This window comes from Haliaeetus leucocephalus, unplaced genomic scaffold (genome assembly GCF_000737465.1).
Source record: "Haliaeetus leucocephalus isolate CR32 unplaced genomic scaffold, Haliaeetus_leucocephalus-4.0 Scaffold751, whole genome shotgun sequence".
Classification (NCBI taxonomy): Eukaryota; Metazoa; Chordata; class Aves; order Accipitriformes; family Accipitridae; genus Haliaeetus; species Haliaeetus leucocephalus.
Window position 1 is genome coordinate 338,715 of NW_010973187.1, and position 23,008 is coordinate 361,722.

Sequence of the window (23,008 nt, forward strand, 5' to 3'; positions counted from 1 at the left end):
TTTTTTTTCTGTGGCACTTCTGAAACATTTTTTTCTCATGCAGAGGTGTTACAGATAGCTCTTCTGTAGGATTTTTGTATCAAGGATTTTATATAGCTGTGTTTACATGGAGAAGCTGTTATTTAGGAGATCTGTTTATCATTAGGTTAAATTTGTACAAAACGGCATGAGCAATCCTATTAAGTAAGGGCGATAGGCTTTTTTTTTTTTTTTCCCTAATTGAGTAGATAGGTTGGGGGCTATAGAACTGAAAGGTTTTTTTCTTGCTATAATAAAACTAATATTTTAATATGAATGTTTGGAGTTCATAATATTAACTGTTCCTCTAATTTTAGGTAAACATTACCAAATGAGGAGAAAAGGAAGATGTCATCGAGTATCGGCAGCAAGGCATTCTTCTTCCCCATGCAGTATTAAGCACTCCCCCACACGAGAAACCTTGACATACGCTCAAGCTCAAAGAATGGTTGAAATAGAAATTGAAGGTCGCCTGCATAGGATCAGTATCTTTGATCCTTTAGAGATTATATTGGAAGATGATCTTACAGCCCAGGAAATGAGTGAATGCAACAGCAATAAAGAAAATAGTGAAAGACCACCAGTTTGTCTAAGAAGCAAACGGCATAAAAATAACAAAGTGAAAAAGAAAAATGAAGCTCTTCCAAGCTCACATGGTATACCTGCTACAACAACTCCTCTTCCAGAACCAAAAGTACGGATTGTTGAATACAGTCCCCCTTCGGCTCCTCGGAGACCTCCGGTTTATTACAAATTCATTGAGAAGTCAGCAGAAGAACTTGATAACGAAGTTGAGTATGACATGGATGAAGAAGATTATGCGTGGTTAGAAATAATAAATGAGAAGCGGAAGAGTGATGGAGTGTCAGTTGTTTCACAAAATATGTTTGAATTCCTTATGGATAGGTTTGAAAAAGAGTCTTATTGTGAGAACCAAAAACAGGGTGATCATCAGTCGTTAATTGATGAAGATGCAGTGTGTTGTATATGCATGGATGGTGAATGTCAGAACAGCAATGTAATCCTGTTTTGTGATATGTGTAATTTAGCAGTACATCAGGAATGCTATGGGGTGCCATATATACCTGAGGGCCAGTGGCTCTGCAGACACTGTCTGCAGTCCCGTTCTCGGCCTGTAGACTGTGTGCTGTGCCCAAACAAGGGAGGTGCCTTTAAAAAGACTGATGATGATCGTTGGGGACACGTTGTGTGTGCTTTGTGGATTCCAGAAGTTGGATTTGCCAATACAGTTTTTATTGAGCCAATTGATGGTGTCAGGAACATTCCCCCAGCCAGATGGAAGTTAACATGCTACCTCTGTAAACAGAAAGGTGTTGGTGCCTGCATCCAGTGCCACAAAGCAAACTGCTATACTGCATTCCATGTGACGTGTGCTCAAAAGGCCGGTCTGTATATGAAAATGGAACCTGTGAAAGAACTAACTGGCAGTGGGACAACATTCTCTGTAAAAAAGACTGCCTATTGCGATGTACATACTCCACCAGGTTGCACACGGAGACCTCTAAATATTTATGGAGAAGCTGAAATCAAAAACGGTGTTTGTAGAAAGGAAGGATCAGTCAGAACTGCTAGGTCTACATCAAAAGTCAGAAAAAAGACAAAAAAAGCCAAGAAAACAGTGGTTGAACCCTGTACAGTTATGCCAACGGTATCTGCTCCTTATATCCCCCCCCAGAGGTAAGCAAAGCATCCAAGTGAGAGAAACCTTTACTTAATTACATGTTTAATTTTAAACCAGTGCTTTTAGATGCTGACTTTCAGGTTTTGTGCATTTCTTGTATGCTTTCCTTGAAGGCCATACTCGGAGGATTACTGTAAATTATGTACATTGTACTTTTGTGAAGTTGCATAAAAAAAAGCAGTAACTTCCCTAGAGAAATTAGTAAATGGTCTGTCTTGTCCTCAGAAACTTTTTTTTTGATCAAATCGCGTTGAGTGTTCCATTGTTGTCGTTTGCTGTACTTTTGAGAATTAACCACTGAATTTAGAATAGCATGTGTAGTTGACCTTCATATTAAAAAAATGGCCAAGCTCAAGGTTAACTGTATTTGTAATTAGGGAATCCGAAGTTATTCTCCTCATTTTAAGAGCCCCAAAATGAAAATTACATTTGCATATATAAGATTTGTATCTTGTTCGTCTCACCTAAATTTAGTATAAACTTGCACCGTAAGATCTATGTAAGTAGTACAAAAAAAACCCTCCATGAATTATTTTCCTTGTGGGGCAGAGTGACTTTTCAGCAGGTTTTTCCTAAATTTGCGTTTTTCCTTTTGCAAATGCAGTAGTGTTTATCAAGGCTTGGATGAATTTGGTACCTTGCACAATTTTTAGAAAAGTTAGCAAGTAAATGATGATAAGTTAGGTGGCTAATGTATTCTTAGTCATGGAACCTGAAATGAAAGTGCCCTTCTGTTCAATGATGCTATCAAATATGTGTCCTGTAAATTTAGTAATACTAAGCGTTTATGTTTGAACAAAAATGAATTAATGCATGTGACAAAGAGTTTTAGTCTTGTTTTTTCTTACGAATTTATACTTTGTAAGAAGTTCTGCTTAAGGTGATTTTTATATTAGTCTGTCTTTTGCAGTTCTTGCAGGAGCTTTTGTTATGTGAGTGCAAATATAAAGCATGAACAACAGAACTGAAATTGCTCTTTGCATTTAACATGCCATGGTTTTGTATTTTAAGTGGTGATTGGGAGGGCTGGTAGATGGCTCTAGTTCTGGTGAGGCTGGTGAAGTGGTACATCAGAAAGCAGGGATGTTTCAGGTGATGTTTTCATAAGTAATAGAATTGGAGCAAAACAAAGATTTTTTTAATATCTTTATTTCAGCAGTTAAAAAACTCAGCATGAACTTCAGTTAGCTATATCTTAATTTAAAAGAACAGTAGCATCTCTTCAGATTTCTTTCACTTAATCTGAGTTGTGCATTTCAACAGTGGAAATAATTTTTTTCTGGGATTTGAGCAATGACAGAAAGCTCTGTGGTAGAAAGATAGTTTTGGCTTTGCTGAACATTTGAGACATAATGTACTGGGCTGAGAAATGCAAAATTGGAGTATTGGGACTAAACCCAAGTTTGTCTTTATAAAGTATTGGTTTTGTTTCTAGCATTTACAACATCAATGTGTTCGTTTATCCCTTGAATTAAAGTCTTGCTGATTTAAGAACAGTAGTTTAGGAATTTTGTCAAAACAGGCATACTTCCATGTGCAGGTTCATTAGCTGTACTGTGACAGGACTCTGCTCCAACAGTGAGGGCTCTTAAAATAAAACAAATAAACCATGCTTTGTTGAAAGCTGACTCCTAAGTCTCGGGTGGTGGACTTGTTTTCAGACTGCAGTCCTTTCCCATAATAAGTTTTGTTAATGCAAGTAGCTACTTATTGACTGACTTTGACGAACAGCCTTTAGCTCTTGTGTAGTGTTTACAAACATCAGATCAATTGCGCTGTTCTCTGTTATGATTTGCTTGGTAAAATGGTATTTCTGTTTAGTGATGCCTTGCAGAAAAGCTTAAGTTGACAGTAAGCAACTAATACTGTTATTTAAACATGTACTGTTGTCCATGGGAGGGAGGAGTTTGTGTAAAAGAATTAGGCTTTGTCTTAATTAGGACAATTCTGATTGGTGGTGTAGTGTGTTTTTGTTTTGTATTTTTAAGGCAAAGTAAAAAAGAACTTTAAGTGAGAGTTGAGGATTAGAATGTAAATTCTCAGTTGTACCTCTGGCAATTCTTTCCATTGGTAACTTTCATAAAAGCCAGACCCTAAAAGGATATTATCATCAGTTGTTGGTTTTTTTTTAACAATGTTATTAGATGCCAGGAAAAGAAATATAAAGACTTTTTTTTTTTTTAATAACAACTAAATTTCTTTTCAAGACTGCAAAGAGATTCAGCTTTCTTCTGATTATGCTCGGTTTCATGTTACTGGACACAAGTATAGTTCCTGTATTCTATGTCAGAAGTGTAAAAAATGGGTGCAGTTTAAAACTGTTTTAAAGTTAAGCTTTATTATAAATTATGTGTCTTCAGCTGAAAGAGGCTCTTGCTTAAGTACTTCATAGTGTGAATGTGCTTAGTCCTAGAAAACTGATACCTGAACTAAAAGCAAAACAGAAAGAGCATATTGAAAGGAAAAGTGGTTATGCTGCAGACCCAAATCTTGGTTGTCTAATTTTCTTTTGCTATTCTTTTTTTTCCTTTAGAAAAACTTTTGTGTCTGTAAGAGTCAAATACATACCCATGAATTAATAACGAACAATGTGGATCATTTTGCAGCAGTCTTCATTTAAATGATCCCTTTTCTCTAATCTGTTTTTTAATGCACTTTTTTTCCTTTGGAGCTGAAACATGATTTGCCTTTCCAGACATCTCAAGGAAGAGCAATGAAGCTATTTAAATTGAAACATACATGCTTGGTGTTTAAACACTAGTGCTTTTTTCCTAAAGAATTTGAAACGAACATGTTTTCAACATCTCTGGAAACTGAGGCACACATGGAGATGTCTGGTTTACTTTCTTAATGATTGACAACTAGACTATATGTCTCCTTGGCATGTATTTGGTTCTTTAGAGCTGGTAGCTGGAGAAGTATAGAAATACGAAGATGATAGTGAGGAGGAAAATACTTGGTGGATGCAGCCCCTGAGCACACCTGCTGAAGCTCGAGGAAAACCCCCTTGCCATTTACGTTTAGTTTAAAGTGGAAGGATTATATGCTGTTTCCTCACCTGGATAGTGAGTGTATACAAATAAAGACGGGGCATTTTAATAACACCATTTGTAACAATTCTGTTTTCAGAAACATCTAAATGTTCAAGATATGTTAAAAAGACTGGTGTAGAACAACATACTTCATAATTTCTACATGACTTGCTGTACCTCCTGAATTTCTGTATCATCGTATCTGTAGGTCAGGTTTCTACACTACTGCTTTGAACTATTTTGAGAGCTGTACACTTCTCAGTTACCAGAATTTCTTACGCAATTGTTATACTCTTAAGCTTTTTGCTGTTAAATTACATAGATAGTGTCATTCTGTTGGTCATTTGTAATCTCATTATATGGCCTCTCAGACTATCATCCGTGAACTAGAGATTAAGAGTCTAGGATCAGAAGTTTTTAACCATTGATGATAGGAGATAAATGCTTGCTTCCCCTGCCTTTGAAAAATTCCATTGAATTTTTCTTGAAATATAAAACTGTTGAAGATAGTTGCTTACATTGTACTGCTTGCATTCATCAGCTTTTTTTTTTTTTTTTTTTTTTTTGAAAAGGCAGAAATGAACTTGGTCTAAAAGTCACGTGTTTCTGGGAAGTGTCAGAGCAGCTGTGTTAATGAGGGGGTGAGTGGGGAAGGACGCTCCCTCAAACTGCATGTCTGTATTGGAGGGACAGACAGTACCTGCACCTATTGGCAAATGGTAGTCCAAAAAGCCGCCTCCCGCTGCCAGCAGCCAGTTTGTCTGAAGAGAGTGGCAAATTTGTCCTTGCAGGGTTCGTATACCGCTGATGATGTATGATAGTTGAATTTTGCCTAGTAGATAAATGATTCCCCCCCCAATAAAATACTAAAAGTATTTTATTTCGATTTCAGGTCCAGAATTTCCAAGTTAGGAAATCCTGACTTGAAGGGCTGACTTGACAATCTAAATCTAGCTTCTTGTCTGTTAGTTATCTTGTACTGGCTCTGCTCCATTTGTTGTGGATTTTTATTTTCCTTGTTGCTGCTCATCCTTGTGCTTTATAACAGCTGCCTTATCCAATGAATAGGATGGATACACAAAGGGGAAGAGTTGCAGCGTTAGTTGTGAAAACTCTCTGGTTTCTCTTATTTTTGAATGCTTGATTCTTCAGTTCAAATAACATCGTTTTGGTGTAGTCTCTTGATCTTGTGTGTCAAAAGACGCATTTAAAATGTGTTTACTTGATGAAAAGCAAAGCCCGTGTCAATATCCATGTTCTTTAAAAATGTTGTGAAACTAGGATATTGTGGCTATGTACTTGCGGCGAAATTGAATGCGATATATTTAATCTTCAGTAGTTTCAAAACATACACTGAGATATGGTGTAATGTGCTTTATTAAAATACAGTTCATGCAAGTATTGCTCTATTAAGTGGAAGCAGATATTTTAAAGTATATAAATATTTGCTTTCATATTTAGTTTTGGTTTTTACATGGTATGTTTGTAGTGTCTGAAATTAAGAAAGCATTTGAAATACAGTACTTGTACAGAGAGCAAAAAATAAGCAAAGAAGACCCACTTTCATAATACATAGGAACAAGGTGTTACACTTGTTTTCCATGTTGTATCCATCAGTTGTGTTGCATCATGTTATTGAAAGAGAATTAAAAGATCCTTATGAAAGTAGGTAAGTTAGTGGGCAGATAACTGAGAGCAAAAATTGCTGAGACTCTTAAAAAAATACTTTCAGCTGTCTTTAGAAATCAGCATTTATGTGCTGCACATTAGCTGATTTTTCTGTGTTGACCTTTGCTTTTGTTAGAAGCATATTGCTCCTGCTGGTAAAACTGGATTTCTGTTATTACATGTCTCAAGGCAGAACCCAGTATTTCCTTTTGTTTTATGATTTATCCAACTGAACTATCCTGAACTTTCTTACCAAATAATTAAATGTAGTCTTGTTATCTCAACACAGGAATCTTGATTGTCTCTAAAATAAAGTATGGACCAGAAAAATAAATGAACAGAAAGTGATGAAATACACTCTAAGTGGAAAGGAACATTTACAAGGCCTTTGAGACACTCTTAGTCTGCATTCACAGATGATGCTTCTTAATCATACATGTGGCTTGTGGGTTTCTTTGGGGAATTTGTTTTAATTTTTTTTAGGGGACTGTTTTGGGGGGGGGGGTTTATACCTTCAGGAAGTTTTTAAGTGGGGGAAAAGAATAAGAAATGCTGCTTAAAATTCAGCATAAAAAAAGCCATTGGAAAAAACTACTAGGCCCAGTGTTGTAAAAAAATTGAAAGCTGAATAAATCCAGACTAATGTCTGTTAGCTTTTTATACCTGAATATACATGTATGTATACTTTCACAAAATCATGTGGAAATACTTATTTAAATTACAGGAGAGCATAATGTAGGTATGCCTTATGGCTGTACCTAATAATTAGATGATGGAATCATATAGGTGAAGTGGAAGGGGATGCTAGCAGTCATCCACTGATGTTTCTTGTAAGATTGATCGACTTCACAACCTTTCTGATACATGTGGAAGCTACTGCTGATGTCGTCCAGACATCTTTGCTTAAATAAAAAAATAATTTTGCCTAAATCAAGAAAAGAGCTACTATTGTGTTCACTAGTTTTGCTTCAGTGGCATTTAAAAATAATTAAATAGGGGAACTTTAGAGCTTTATTTTCAAGCTAGTTTGTCTGGACTCTGGTTGGCTTATTAAATAAGAATTAATTAATGTGTTTGAGAGAGTGTGACTTATGAAGTCATAAAAGTGGGTCTCGATTTTGAGTGAAAATAATGGAGAAGAAACTTGGATATCTGATATTAGAAGCCACATGTTGATTGATGTCCGAGGGGTGATTCTCCCCCCAAAAAATCCAGAGGATAGAAGTGTTGTCTCATACTTAAATATGCCCTTTTTACAAAATGGATATAGGAATATGTTGTACATACAATTTTCTTTTTTTCTTCTCTGTTTATTTTGCATGTACAGGGCAAAGAAGCTTAAAACAGAATTTAATACATTAGACGTTTCTGTAGGGTGCATAATTAGTATTTTCTGCATTCTCTGTGGGTTTCGGTCCACAATTATTTTATATGTGATACTGCAGTTATGAAGATAAAAATTAATGTGGGGGGGGGGGGGTTTCAGTACTTCTGAGTTTCACCGGTTATGTGAACTTTCATTAGATTTTTTTGGTGGCAGTTAGAGGGTGTGGTGTCCTGTAAGTGCCGTACAAAAACATGATTTTCAGAATGCTTTGTCTGAAGAACCATCTCCTGGCAGTTTTTTATTCAGTGGTCAAATTACAGAGTGCACAAAAATTACTAGATAAATACTGAGATTTCTTTTATTACAGATAAAAAGGCCGTTTTTGATTAATACATTATCTCCTGCTGATGTGAATTTAGCCTTTGAGATTAGATTTCAAAATCATGTGTGGTATGGTTATAACTACTACAAAAAAAAAGAAGCACAGAAAAATATTTTGAGTGATTTTAAGGAAAAGTCTTGACTCAGTATTATGTATAGGAAGTGGCAGAAGTAAATCTATGCACGTGATTTTTCTGAGAAGACTAAGGAGGTTTTCCAGTGTGACAGGGTGGGGGCTTTTTTGATTGTCTTGTTTTTTTCCTTATCCAAAGGTTTGGAAGACCACAAACATAATTGTTAGAATAGGAACAAAGTAACCTGTTGTAACTAATGGAGAATTGACTGAAATAACAGCAATTTCTTAACTCTGAACTTCAATGCTACTTTCCTGTCTTAAGAAAAATCTTACAAGCTGTTTGCTCAAGTAGAAAAATAGATGCCTGGTTTCAGAGTCATGTGAAGCAAGAAAAAGTGTTTTCTACATGTTGAGTCCAAATACTATTTAAATACCAGTAAATATAGAATAAAGAATAGGAACCTGGAGAGACTTCCAGGTTTCAGAAAAGGTATCAGTAGTTAAAGCGCTAGGTTTGCGGTTGGACTTGATGATCTTAAAGGTCTTTTCCAACCTAAATGACACTATGATTCTAGGTTGGACTCTCAACCTAGCAGAGAAAGGCAAATTCAATAGCTAGAATTTTAAAACATACAGACGAAAAGGAATAACCGTAAAGGTGATTAAACACTGTGTTAGACTAGTGAGGGAAGTGTTCCGTCAAATCTTCAGTACAAAATCTGGAAAGTAGTTATAATTAGGAAAGTGTGTCTTTGTCACATGGGGATTCTGCAGACTTGTTGCACAGAAGTTTAAATTAAATCATTGTCAGTCTTTTCAGGATTTGGTATGTACCGTCTTGGGTACATAACTGACTTTGGCGAGTTACAAAAGAAACCTTATCCTTTTTCAAAAGCAAATAAAGACACGCAAATGGACTCCAATTTCTATGTATTTATTCTTCTACCTTTGTTGTCTTTAAAGCTGATTTGGGGGGGGTAGTTAAGAAATCATATAGTAAGTTGAATTTTTTATTGAGGGAGGGGATAACATACAGACACAGCGACAAAACTGTCTCTCTCCACTGTTTAAAAAAAAAAAAAAAAAGGTATATTGAAAGGCGAGTTTTACAAACACTGTTTGATAAGCAGCTGCTGCCAAAGGTTCTCTGTGGTAAGAGTAGGGCTTGATCTGTCCAAGCAGGCTTTCTCATCTTCAGAAGCTGAAGTTTATGGGTACGGGGCTAGGAGGACAAGTTGGCAAGGCCCCAGAATTAATTCCACTTCCCAAAATGGACACTTCCATAGTTTTTTATTCTGTTTTTCTGCTAATTCTCTTCCAGTTAGTGTAACTGGAATTACTGTAGTTGTTTGTAAGTAATTTTTGTGTCTTTCCTGCTTTTTTATGAGTCTGGGTATACTCAGTGGAACTTCACTGAGCAAGGCTTGAAAATTCAAATGTTCTTGAAACTTGGTTTACTTTGTTACAGCTTGTTCAATTTAGATTTTTTATGTTTTGTTCTGACAAACATATCTGCCATCTTTGAGTTGGAAAATAGGGGTATTTTATTCACCCAGTAAAGTGGAACATCATTTGATTGTTTATAGGTATTGCTGTAGGTCAAGAGAAACTGGTATTTTAGTGGTACTAAATAGAATTTTACAGAGTATAATTTAGTTTTGCTAGTCTTTTGCATGTACCTTTAATACAGCTATGTTGGATAAAGGAAGATGCAAAATAACAAATCTGTGAACCTGGAGGCTCTGGAGAAGTATAGTAATTAAAATACTAGGTTTAGTTCATGTTTAAAAAGTGATTGGTTTCAGTAGGTATTTTTTATTACTTAATCTTACCAATTTTCATATTAAGTTTCTTCTGCCTGAGTTACTATAGTAATACTGGCAAAATCACATACTTGCTTAAGGAAATTTTGTCTCCAGTTTGTATTTTGAAAACTTGAGAATGGGGAGATGCTATAGAAGTCTTCATATATTGTAATACTGAAATGATATCTGTGGGGTTAAAAAGCATGTATGGTCTGTGGGGCGGCTAGTGATGATTAATAGAAAAGTGGCTGATTATCTCTCATTGGCTTTCTTATGTTAAACTGCCACATAGTTAGTCACCAAAAATATTGTTTTCACTTTTTCTTGTAACCAGTCGCCGTAGTTGCCACAGTGACACATAACTGAAGCTGGGAGAGGAAGGCAGGCATGAGTAGGAAGAAGGAAGCTGTGAGATTGTTAATATGACAAGAGCACATCTCTTACGTTGACAAAAATTATTTTATGCATTTATCTAAAAGATGAGGAAACACAGGACTGAGTAACACTCAGCTTTCTCTGAATGCTTTGACCAGTGCATAAAGCTTATCACCTTTTGCAGGGTAGATTATCCATCAAATGCCTCCATGTGAGGAGAGGGTTAGTGTAGAGCAGCTGATTACAGTTTCTCACCAAAGCTGTTGTATATTAACTTTCATTTAAAATTAAATTATTTGAGTCTCTCTTATCCTTTCAAACAAGCCAGTTTTCTCTCCTCATCCTTCTGTTGCTTTTGTAAATGCAGAGTATTTTTAATGCCATAATTTACGCTTCAGCCTGAAGTATGGTTTCAGGCTGGGAGCTAACTACAGGTGCTATTTGAAAGGTTCAGTTGAAAAGGGACCTGTCCCTTTTAAAGACAAGCAGGCGATTGTACGATGCCTCTGTATCGTGTTTGTAGTGCGTGTCACAGTGTTTTGCAGTCGGATACAAGTCGAGCTGGAGAAGTGTAGTAGTACTGGTTTTCTCAGTTGCCCAAATGAGTGGCAACAAATGAAACAGTTTTGAAAAATGTTTTGATGTCTGTGTAGTCTTGGCATGTAGCCCAAAAAAAAGGAAAAAACAAAAGGGGGTATGACCAGTGGTGCCAAAACATCAAAAGGCTGCAGTGGTCATCAGCTTTTTTATGGGACTAGTTATATAACAGCAGCTCCTGAATTTCATGGGAACACAGCTATCTTTTTAAGAATTTTCAGATTCTTCTTTCAATGTACTTTATTTTAAATAACTGATGAGGGAAAAACAACAGAACAGTTGTTCAGGCTGTAGCAAGTTACAGTCTTAAGAACTGTTCCGCTCTGGGTTTTGTTCAATTCTGTTAATTGTTTAAATGTTTTGAGAGAAAAGTGTTTAGCCCTTAACATGGTCCATTTCAGGGTGTTCCTTGGGAATTTTGTCTTAACAAATTCTCTGTTCCATGCAAAACCTGGACAGTAAGAACATTTCTCATCTTCCTCCTTGCTTTCTGTAGCTGCTATAGTTGTGGCTTTTTTTTTCTCCTGACATGTCTAAAGTCAGTTGTGATAGGGTAGACCATAACTCTGGTAGTATCTTCCAGATGTATGTTTCTACATTCTCTTCTTTTTGAGCTATCTTCAGTAGTAGTCTTGCACTTAATTGGTAGTCTTAACAGAGATATAAAAAACTATTAAGTAATGAGATTGCTCATTGCAATGAGTTTTGTCTATTTTTCCTGAAGAGAAAGCTAAGGGTCAGTTGATACACTTGTGTTTAATGTGCGTTCTTAATATCTGATTTTTTTTTTTTTGTCCCAGTACTTACTATGCTTGACTTGCCATTAGAAAATAAAACAGTACAGAAAGCTGTTCTTTCCTGATGTTCTTACACTTGGAAAAAGTTACAGGGTGGACAGATACCTTAGCAAAAAAAATGCCTTTGAGGTGTTTTGTGTAGTTCTGGGAGGTGACCCAACTTCTGTAAGCCTTGCCTCTGCATGGGGGATTTGTCAGTGTAGTGTAGCAGTTAATCCTGTCTTGTGCAAGTCAGATCCTGGATTGCAAAACTATTAAGTCTTCAAACAGCTCTCCCTTATCTGCCTCAAGTATGTACTTTTTTTTTATTCTTCAATTATATTTTTTTTAAATACATCTCTCTGTTGAAAAAAAGGAAGTGTAGTGTGCAGCAAACTCCTTTCAAACCTCAAAGAAATTCAAAATTCTGATTTGAAAATTTAGTTTCAACATTTACAAATTTAGTTCAAGCACAGGTAGCAGAAAGGAACTTGTTCAAAACTGGTGCATACCTATGTGCTTTATTTCATGTTTGTGTTCAGTTTCACTGCAACTGAATGCATCTTTGTGAGTGAAAACCTCGTTCCCAATATGGTAGTGCTATCAAGGATGGGAGCTTTAAAATCAGTACCCAGTCTGTGCTACTTCTAGGGATCTACGGCAGTGGGTGAATCGTGTCGTGTTTCTCCCAAATGGTTGTATTGTCTGTCAAAATTCAATGTTTTTCAGACAGTAAAAGTCTACCTGGGATCAAATAATTGTGCTCTAGTTAGTGGGTTCTTAGGATGCAACAGCAGATGTAATATCCTCATAATATGAATAAGATCATAGTGTAGAGGCTCTGTAGATATTTGCCATGTGAAGAGCCTCTGACCTCTGTATTTTGAGAAATTAAGGGTGTTTGGTGGTATATTGCTGCTACTGAAGTCTGGTGTCTAAATGAAATATGAACAGCCAGTATTTGTTTGGTTTTTTTAGAGGGAAGGCAGAGAGGAGTAGATTCCTACCCCTTGTTAGGTAGTTTCTTGTCGTGGTTTAACCCCAGCCAGCAATTAAGCACCACGCAGCCACTCACTCACCCCCCACACACCCCCCAACCAGGGGGATGGGGGAGAGAATCGGGAGGGTGGGGGAGAAAACTTGTGGGTTGATATAAGAACACTTTAATAGAGCAAAAAGGAAGAAACTAATAATAACAATAATAAAATGTCAATAATAATAAAAGAATGGGAAAATACAAAACAAGTGATGCACAATGCAATTGCTCACCACTCGCGTACTAGTGCCCAGTTAGTTCCCAAGCAGTGATCCCCTCCAGGCCAACTCGCCCCAGTTTATATGTTGGGTATGACGTCCCATGGTATGGAATACCCTGTTGGCCAGTTTGGGTCAGCTGCCCTGGCTGTGTCCTGTGCCAACTTCTTGTGCCCCTCCAGCCTTTTTGCTGGCTGGGCATGAGAAGCTGAAAAATCCTTGACTTAGTCTAAACACTACTTAGCAGCAACTGAAAACATCAGTGTGTTATCAACATTATTCTCATGCTAAATCCAAGACATAACACTATTCCAGCTACTAGAAGGAAAGTTAACTTTATCCCAGCCAAAAACAGGACATTTCTGCACTCCAAATTACCTTCTGTTTATTTGTATTTTGAAAGTTGGAGAATATCTTCTGTGAACATCTTTCCTAAGCTTATTCGAGCACTTTACTATTACAATTACCTGTTAATAGAATGGTTCGTTATATGAATGGGCAAATGTACTTAAAGCTGTAATTAAAGATGTTTGCTTAGTCTTGCCACATCTGATGGGCATGAAGCCAGGGCACCTTTCTTCATGTTAAGTTATGATTCTTTGATCTTTCCAAATAGGTATATATTTGGCTGTGCTTTTTTTGACTTGGTTCAGTAGGTTTTGCTGTTCCAAGAGAGAGATGTGAAAGTAATTATTTGATTTTTATTGCATTCTATAATTAATTGTAATTCTTTTGTGTTTGAAGTTTAATATGGTCACATCAAGGTCTGTTCTGTATTGAGTAAGTCTTTGTGGAGCCTGCCTCTGCCCTTCAGTGAAAGACTTACAAGACGGTCCTAAGGCCATCTGCAGACTTTCTAAGCTTTAAGTTAAGCTAAAATTTTTCAACAATGCTGAACTGTCTTAGTTATTAATTGAAAAACAATGTCACTGAACAACCGAAGAATGCACTGGCACTGTATTTTGAGGAAAACCTGTGTTTGCTCTGCCTTTACCCTTTGATGACTGAAAGCTCTGTAGCTACAGTTAGTGTAGCACTAAGTGGACGTATTTTTGCTTAACTTCTACGCAGCCCAGAAAAAACAACCAGGGATAGATGACCTTTGGTGAACTCAGGGTAGACTCACTGGTATGTGTGTCTGAAAAATATCATTCATGTTTCCCAGCTATTTTTAAAAATAATTTTACACAAGGTTTACTTACAGCTTTACATTTTGTTTAGGTATTTGACTACTTTTCTTCTATCGCTTACCTGAGAAACTGCTTTATTCCTAATATTAAAAGGGAAAAAGCAGAAAAATACTAATATGTGTATACATTCATGTTTTTTCTTTAAATGCTTCGTGGTAGTGCTCTACAAATCAGACACTTCTTGAATTTTATTTTGCCTATTTTATTGGAGCATCTCTGATAAACCTACTACTGTCCTTTGTAGAGTTTTGCTATGGGTAGTAATATACTGAGTGAAGAATTAACAGATTTCTGGTCATTGATATTATCCTTTCTGTAACTCTGTTTTAGGCCCAGCTCAGGGAAATTCTTTTTCTCTCTCCACCTCACCTCTGTCCCCAAATGAATGAACAATCCCCCTAACAATACAGGTGATTGGTGCCTTGGGGCATCTTGTGTTAATTTTGAAAGGGCTGCCACCAGTGACAAATCCCTGCAATATCATACAAAGACAAAACCTTTTCATTCTATAACCATTAACTTTTTTGGGATTTTTTTTGCTGTGATTTCAAGATACTGTAGGCACAGAGGGTTGAAGATCTGTTTCAGATAAACTTTTTTTGAATGTAAGTTTTGAGAGGTTAGTGTTGTGTGTGAGACTTGGACATTTTAACATGTCATTATTTAAATTACGAGTCAAGGCTGTTTCATGTTGTGTTCGTATAGCACTTTCCTAGAGTATTTGTAAACCGTATATGCCAACAGAATTTGCATCTGTTAAAAAACAATTTTGGAGAAAATACTGGGGGTTTTTTTAATCAAGATATTTTGCTTAACTGTTTTTGTCATCCTTTCTTGCATCTTTTCTGTGTGCGCATTTTCATCATATATGTGTGGTAAAATCATAAGTGTTCTTCTGTTTTACATTTTTGCTCACTTTATTTACCAAACAATTAATATTAGTAGATGAGTAATACAAGTCTTTTGTTGCATGTTTTTATGTAAAAAGTTTGAAGAAGTATTGTCTTTAAAATAAACACTATTTCTGTGTGAAGACAGCAACAAATGATCTGAAAACTTTTGTAGGGATTTACAGCTTTATTTCTGACATTATTTTCAATAGGAAAATTATTCTGAAATGCACATAAAGCTTTATTCTCAGCCGTAATCTGGGATTGCTCTTGAGATAATGATCATGAAAAAATTGATACCCTTTAGCTTTATAAAGTATCTTAACATATTTGGTAGAAACTACAGTGTCAAGCAGAGGTATTTGATGGTAATCTACTGCTCAGAAATAATTGTACTGAATGGGATGTCATTGAAAGAAATTAGTAATATGGTGATCACTGCTGTTGTTATGTTATACATTCATACGTATATGATGTTTAACTTCCATAGACAAATATGTTTTATGCTTTGCTGTGAAAAATACAATATCAGTTTTTCCATATTGTAGATTAAATAAGATTATGAATCAGGTGGCCATTCAGCGGAAGAAGCAGTTTGTTGAACGCGTGCACAGTTACTGGTTGCTTAAAAGACTGTCTAGGAATGGTGTTCCTCTGTTGAGAAGGCTGCAGTCCAGTTTACAGTCACAAAGAAACACACAACAGGTATGTGACACACTTTTTACTTGTAAGAAGAAATGAGAAAATCTCTATCTTATAGAGTAAAAAATTAACCAGGAAACATAGCATGGACTAAAAACTTCCTCTTATTCAGGACTAAGTAAATTCTTTACCTTATTCTTAAGTGATATGACCTATATTGGAAATTGGGCATTATCTAAACCTTTTTAATTTGTACAATGTGTGGCGGGGGGGAAGCTGGGGGAGGGTTTTTTTGTTTTGCTTAAATGTTTCACAAAAATACTGTTACCAAAACTATCCTAATACCATTGTTTGTTAAGTAGTATTGTGGGTTTTTTGAAACTCATTCCTCAATGTGCTCTGAGTTAGTAAGATAAAAAATTTTATTTTAAATTCATGAGAAGGTGCAAAGCAAATGTCACTATTGACACTGATAACTGAGAAAAACAGGGATTTTTACAAAGTACAGTTAGACATGCTAATTTACAGTTTTCTAGTTACATCCTTATTGCCCACCTTGTTTGGTAATAATAGAACAAGGAGCAAGTTGTTGATGAAGTTCAAAGACCTGCTTCAACTTTCAGTTTCACTTTTGACATAGTTAAGAGGGATTGTAGACAAGCATAAAAATTTATGCTGATAATTTGTTCAAGTAAAACTCATCCTAGGTAAAATACGTCTAGGCTGGTTAAAGTTGTACATGTTTAGCAGTCAGAATTGCTGAAAACCAGTCACTCCACATGGGTATCAGATTCGGAAAGCAGTACTCTTCTGCTTCCCATTTTTGTAACACGAACGCTGCTTCCCATCTTTGTAATGTGAACAGCTCTTCAGTGACATTAGAGGTTTTGGCAGGTCTTTTGTTGTTTTGGTTTAAAGTCACTGGGTGGCTTCAAAAATAATTAAAACTTCTTTTCTGAATTCTGTACATGGATCCCTGTGTGTAGACTTTGAAATACTGTGAAGCATCATGGTGTGGAAATTCTTAGTGCATCCCAGTTACCTCTTTTAATTGAACTGAAAATGTAGTTGGCTGTGTTCTTTCCATTCTCCAGGTGTTTGACTTCCAGTAGAATTATTCCTGTAAAATAGCCTCTAGAACTTAAGAATGCATTGTATAATCATTTACTTATATTAAATTGAGATTTTTTTCCCCTTTAAAACTTAACTATTATTTTTGTTAGAATTGCATTGCTATTTGCTGATTTAAGTCATTAAATGATGTAGTCATAAAAATACCATGGTCAACACTGCTTCCTAATTATTTGATCTGTCATTTTTCTGTGTGTGTTTCTTTTCTTAGCTTTTCATGGAAGTAATTAATAATTTCCAGAACAGTTGAGGTTGGAAGGGAGCTTTGCAGGTCATCAGGTCCAACACCACTGCTCAAGCAGGGCCAGCCATTTAGAGCAGGTTGCCCAGCACCGTGTCCAGACTGCTTTTGAGTATCTCCAAGGATGGAGACTCCACAGCCTCCCTGGGCAGCCTGTGCCAGTGCTTGGTCACCCTCACAGTAAAAATTAAAAAAAAGAAGTGTTTTGTGATGTACAGAGTGACCCTCCTGTTTTTCACTTTGTGCCCATTGCTTCTCGTCCTATCACTGGGCACCACTGAAAAGAATCTAGCTCTGCCTTCTTTGCACCCTCCCTTCAGGTATTTATATACATCAACGAGATTCCCCTCCACCCCTCCTTACCCTGAGCCTTTTCTGCTCTAGGCTAAACAGTCCCAGCTCTCTCAGCCTTTCCACATAGCTGAGATGTTCAAATTCCTTTTAAGTGGAATTAACTTTGACTATAAATTGGCCACTTGTTTATCTTTCTTTCATTGCTTCTGTATTAATCCATTTTAATACTATTATTTGGGTTGTAACTTCTCTGAAATATTTTGTATTCTGCTTTTAAACTCTGATTAATCTTTTAATTCTGTATGAGAAGTTTCTATTCTGATGAGTGATGCCTGGCAGTTACCTACTAATAGCTGAAATTAATTTATTCAGATAGTAGACTTTTTAAATGAGTTTGAGTTCTTTAAAAAATAGTAAAAATCAAGCACAAAAGTTTGGGGCTCCTGTGGTACTATAGACCTAGACTATAGTTAGTGTCTGAAAAAATTACACTTGCTAGTTGGTAGTTGGGAAGTACTTTTCCTATTGAGATGGCATGATGAGACTGCAACATTTCCAAATATTTAAATAGTAACTACCAAAATAAAACAATTCTTATAACTGATGTTTGATTGTAATAAAATAAGCCTTAGGAGCTGGTTAAAAGCCCTTTGCCTCTTTGCATTCCTGTACAAACACTATTTCTTTCTTTTCTTTTCTAATTTCAGAACTATGCACTATTCTTAAGTAAGAAAGTAATTAAAATGTTTCCTAAATTAATTGGAAACATTGGTTTATTAAAAACTGGGGCACTTCTGTGACTTCATTCTTAAAAACTTATAACTGAAATTAACTTTGTCTTTTGAAAAAGCAAGTTTCAAGCAAAGCTGAGTATTAAATGATTCTGTTGATGAAAAATATGTAGGCAGTGCTTTTCACCACGTAGCAAGTGTCCTGTCTATGACATTGTGTCTTCTGCATAGCATCTTCAATATATATTTTTAATACCTATTAAAGTAGTCATAACTGCAACACATTTGATGCATTAGTCATCTTTGTTACTCCAAGTATAAGCCAAACCATAATGAAGACTTTAATAAACAGCTGTGGCATAACTGTTGTGAGAATGCCTCAATTTTTGAGAAATAGATGGGAAAATACTTCTTATTTTGTGAGAGGTCAGAATGTCAATAAACCTAAATAGGTTTTCAGTCAATCAAAGGAACATAAACACTGATGTAATACAGATTCAGAGGAGAATTTTTTAAATTATCATTATTATTTAAATGGAAAAGAAATGTTAAGATGAGGAACCAAACCCCTGACAATGGTTTCAAGATAGATGCCTAGTGGAAGGTGGTTTTGATCCCCTCTCTAATGTTTGTTTACTAGAACAAATTTGGCAGGGGGTGAAGCGTGCATGATTTAAAATTACTTCCTAATGAACGTGTTTCAGAGCTCAGTTATGATATGCTTTTGAAGCTGATGTTGTATCAGGTAACAGTTCTAAACCAGGGAAGAGGATCTTGGCTTATATACTACCTCACCATCTGCAGGAACAAGGAACCCTCTGAAAGAATGGTTTATACTGTCATTTCTCTTTCCACCTAGAAATTCAGAAAAAGTAGTGGAAATACTCTAATAAATTTACATCCCCGTTATTTTAGGTTTTTTTCTGTACTTAAAGAATGCTTGAATAAAAATAAGGAATGAAATTTAAGTGTAGTAGCTTGTTGCTGCTGTAGTGAGGTTGGTTTAAAACTGCTGTTCAGAGAAACAAAGTAGAAGGTGCTGGTGACTAAGTTCATATCTGCACTGAAGATTTCAGTAAGAACACAAGTTGCAACCACTAAATGGTTTTGACTGATTGGCATACAAGTGCCAGCAGAGGGTCTCAATAAAAATAATTGTATTGATCAAGATCCAGTTTCATCACTGTAATTCTATTTTTGTTTGACTCGTATTAAGTTACGGTCCCTGCAGGGAGTGAGGCTGTCCTCATGTGTTCACATCCAGAGTAAGGAGTGATCTGTTGGTACACTAACATTATTCCTGCTGGTATGCAGAGAGTGCTAACATACTCATGGTGGGAGTTGGAGCGGAAGACCAGTTCTCAGTTGATGAAGGTTCTGTGTGTAGACTTAGAAGTGTTTCCCTCTTCCCTCAGTGTTAGTAAATGTGTCAGTTTTAGCTTTTCTAGATAGTATTTGGTGTTCAGCAAGAACTAAGTCCATCAGAAAATATCACGGTTTCTTTCTAAATTTTTCTTGTGTTGCCAGCCAGAAGAAAGTTTCTGGCTTCTTTATGGAAAGAAAGATTTGGAAGAAAAACTCTTTACCAGGAAGTTAATAGAAACTTTCCTTGTCAGAAAGCTTTTGAAAACTAAAAATTTTGAAGGGAACTCTTCATCTAAGTTTTTACTAGTTAGATACTGGAAACCAGCGCATCATGCTCTTTTCAGCTTGCCTGGATCTTCTCATCTAGTTAAGGTATCTCTTATATGTCAGATAATAAACAGGTTAGGGTAAAGTGGGTTTATCTTGGCTATTACAACCATGTCTGCCAACATTACTTTGCATAGAAGTGTCCAAAAATTGGAGGCTTGCTATTAATCACCAAGCCAGAGTGATGTTCAAGAAGGGGGGGCGTGTGTGCACAAAAAAAAGCAAAGAAGGTGCTCTTGATACTTTGGATCAAATCTGCAGTTTTACACCTACCTGCCTATTTTATGAAATGAAATTGGTCAAACAACTGATTCAACTAAAAGGATTTTTTTTTTTTTTTGAAGTGCAACTCCACCTTCAGGTTTAGCCAAATACTTAAGTCTCTAATGAACTACCCCAAGATCTGATGTAACTAATAACATTTTTTTTCTTGCTGTATTTAAGTTTCCTGACCCACCCTAAAACTAGTATGGTTTTGTTGACTTAGCGTTCAGCAGGATCAGTTCCCCAGTTTCATGAACTATGCAATTACATAGGGCAAAAGAGCAGACTCTGAATGGCTGCAAGCAAAGGGAGGACAAGCATTCCACTTTTAGCAGTAGCCACAACTTAATTTTGGTCCTGAAAAACAGTGAAACTATGAAAAAGTTGTATAGCTATGTTAGTTAACAGTTAGGTTGCTTTTCCACACATGGGACCTGTATTTAGAGATGAAGGGGTGAAGGAGAACAGCAATTAGTGGCAGCGTAGACTTTCTAATTCAGTGAGTCTCTGAGAATTTTAAGGAATTGAAAATGTGCATATTACTATTTGTTCTGTCAAAATTTACTTTGGTCTATTCTGACCCTCAGCAGTTCAATTATTTGTCTAAGTCAAGACTTAACTCCTTAAAAGAAATGATAACTGTTAGTAGTAAGAGTCATTAGGAAAGGGAACCTAGAAGTTTCTAGCTACAATTTTTCAGTCTTTTTTTCTTGGGGTTTTTTTTTTTTTTGAAAAGAGGAACAAACTGTCGTTTCCAGATTGCTATATTGTAGTACAGAGATAGTTGATAGTTAAGGATTTTCAACTTCAGTGAACCCAGAGTTTTGAATAAAGCTAGTTTCATAGCTTCCACAGCTACTTGCCTTTACTTTTACAAAGTTTATAAAGCAATAATTCTATGCAGATCATAGAATCATAGTGCTTGCAAATCTATTAGATATTTTTGTAAACTGCCAGTTTTTGCAATTCTATTTCTAGAACCTTTTGTCTGAAAAATTGCACAAGCCTCCTTTAGAGGACCTATGATATTTGTAAATTATCTTTCTGTTAAGGAGGTTTTTGCTTTGTGTGTAACAATTTGCAATGTTGATTATTGTTCATCTGCTTCGCCAGTTTTCTTTATTCCTCTGCCGTCTTTTTTTTGTAACTTAGGGAATTTATTGTTTGTTTTAGTTTAAAAAGAACCCACGACGATCACTTATCAAGTATGTATTGCGTTATGCTAGTTACAGGCAAGCATACAAAGCTTTGAATTGCTTTCTGAGATTCTTTTATAAAATATTCATTTGAACTGTAATAATTTTCCAAAGCAGATGTTTCTTTTGTGTACTTGGTACTAGTACTAGGTACTAGGACTTGGTACTAGGACTTTTACTTTTTTATGGCCTTGTTTCTGGCAAATTACCAATACCATTTGAATACTATAGGTAGTATTCCAATATCATCCTTTTTCTTATGAAAAATAGTAAAAACAAACAAGAAAGTCTCTGTTTTCTGTATGTACAAATCAAACTAAATACTGCAATTGTTTAAACACTACTTCCTAAAAATATGTGAATTAAATTCTTTCATCCATTCACTGAAAGGTTGTATTACTGCATTTACCCATTTGCAGTACCATTTGAAGGTACTATATTATTTAATAAACTGCTTTTCATTTCCTGTCCTCAGAAGTCATAATGATTTTGTTCTGCAACAAGTGTGTCCTAATTCTGCTGGGTGCAGTGGAGGTGGATACTTGAGTTTCTGAAGAAGCTGATGATGTTCACCTCGTTTGGATTTTGATGTGAAAATACTGAATCTTATTTTGCAAATTGTTATACTGCTGGGTTGCTGTTTGCTATACTGCATTTTCTTATGTAAATAGCCTTCATCATAGGATTGCTTCCCTGTTTATAGATTTTGTTTTCAGCTAGATGGTTGAGAAACTCTAGAAGATATCCTCTTTTGTTGCAGTATGAAGCTTATGACCAAGTGCCATAGCTATAAGACAGTAGTTTCTCCTTTCCTGTGAATATGTTCTGTAATTGCATAAAACTAGCTTATAAAAAGTGGTTAGCATTTTTTATTTCATAAAAACCTTTTGATTCTTTTCTTAGAGAGAAGATGATGAAGAAATGCAAGCCTTAAAAGAAAAATTGAAGTACTGGCAAAGGCTGCGCCATGATCTTGAAAGAGCGCGTTTGTTGATTGAACTTATACGTAAACGTGAAAAATTAAAAAGAGAACAGGTAAATGGAGTACCTTTTAATTTGGTGAAACTTTTCTGAAGGAAAGATAGTTTAAGTGTTCTCACACACAGTTTTTGCAACAGAAAGACTGCAGTGTTCGTCTCCTAATCCTCACATAGGATCGAGAAACATATGTACATGCATGTGCTCATGCAAACTGTTTAAAATACATAAAATTATCATAGAATCACAGAATGGTTTGGGTTAGAAGGGATTCTTAAGGGTCATCTAGTCCACCCCCCCCTGCAATGAGCAGGGACATCTTCAACTAGATCAGGTTGCTCAGAGCCCTGTCCAACCTGACCTTGAATGTTTCCAGGGATGGGGCATCTACCACCTCTCTGGCCAACCTGTGCCAGTGTTTCACCACCCTCATCGTAAAAAATTTCTTCCTTATATCTAGTCTGAATCTACCCTCTTTTAGTTTAAAACTATTGCCCCTTGTCCTATCGCAACAGGCCCTACTGAAAAGTGTGTCCCCATCTTTCTTACAAGCCCCCTTTAGGTACTGGAAGGCTGCAATAACATCTCCCCGGAGCCTTCTCTTCTGCAGGCTGAACAACCCCAACTCTCTCAGCCTCTCTTCATAGGAGAGCTGTTCCATCCCTCCAATCATCTTGATGGCCCTCCTCTGGACCTGCTCCAACAGGTCCATGTCTTTCCTGTGCTGAGGACCCCAGAGCTGAACACA

General features: G+C 36.2%; 1 protein-coding gene across 3 annotated transcripts in view; it reads left to right on the forward strand.

Moving 5' to 3' along the window:
• The first annotated feature begins 333 nt into the window (after nucleotides 1-333).
• Nucleotides 334-23,008, forward strand: part of BRD1 (bromodomain containing 1) — a 61,232-nt gene continuing 38,557 nt past the window's right edge. For all 3 annotated transcript variants that reach the window (XM_010580851.1, XM_010580850.1, XM_010580852.1), the window contains exons 1-3: nucleotides 334-1,716; nucleotides 15,640-15,796; nucleotides 22,186-22,317. In XM_010580851.1, the coding sequence (XP_010579153.1) occupies nucleotides 350-1,716; nucleotides 15,640-15,796; nucleotides 22,186-22,317 (1,656 nt within the window). In that variant the 5' untranslated portion in view covers nucleotides 334-349. The remainder of the gene's footprint in view (nucleotides 1,717-15,639; nucleotides 15,797-22,185; nucleotides 22,318-23,008) is intronic.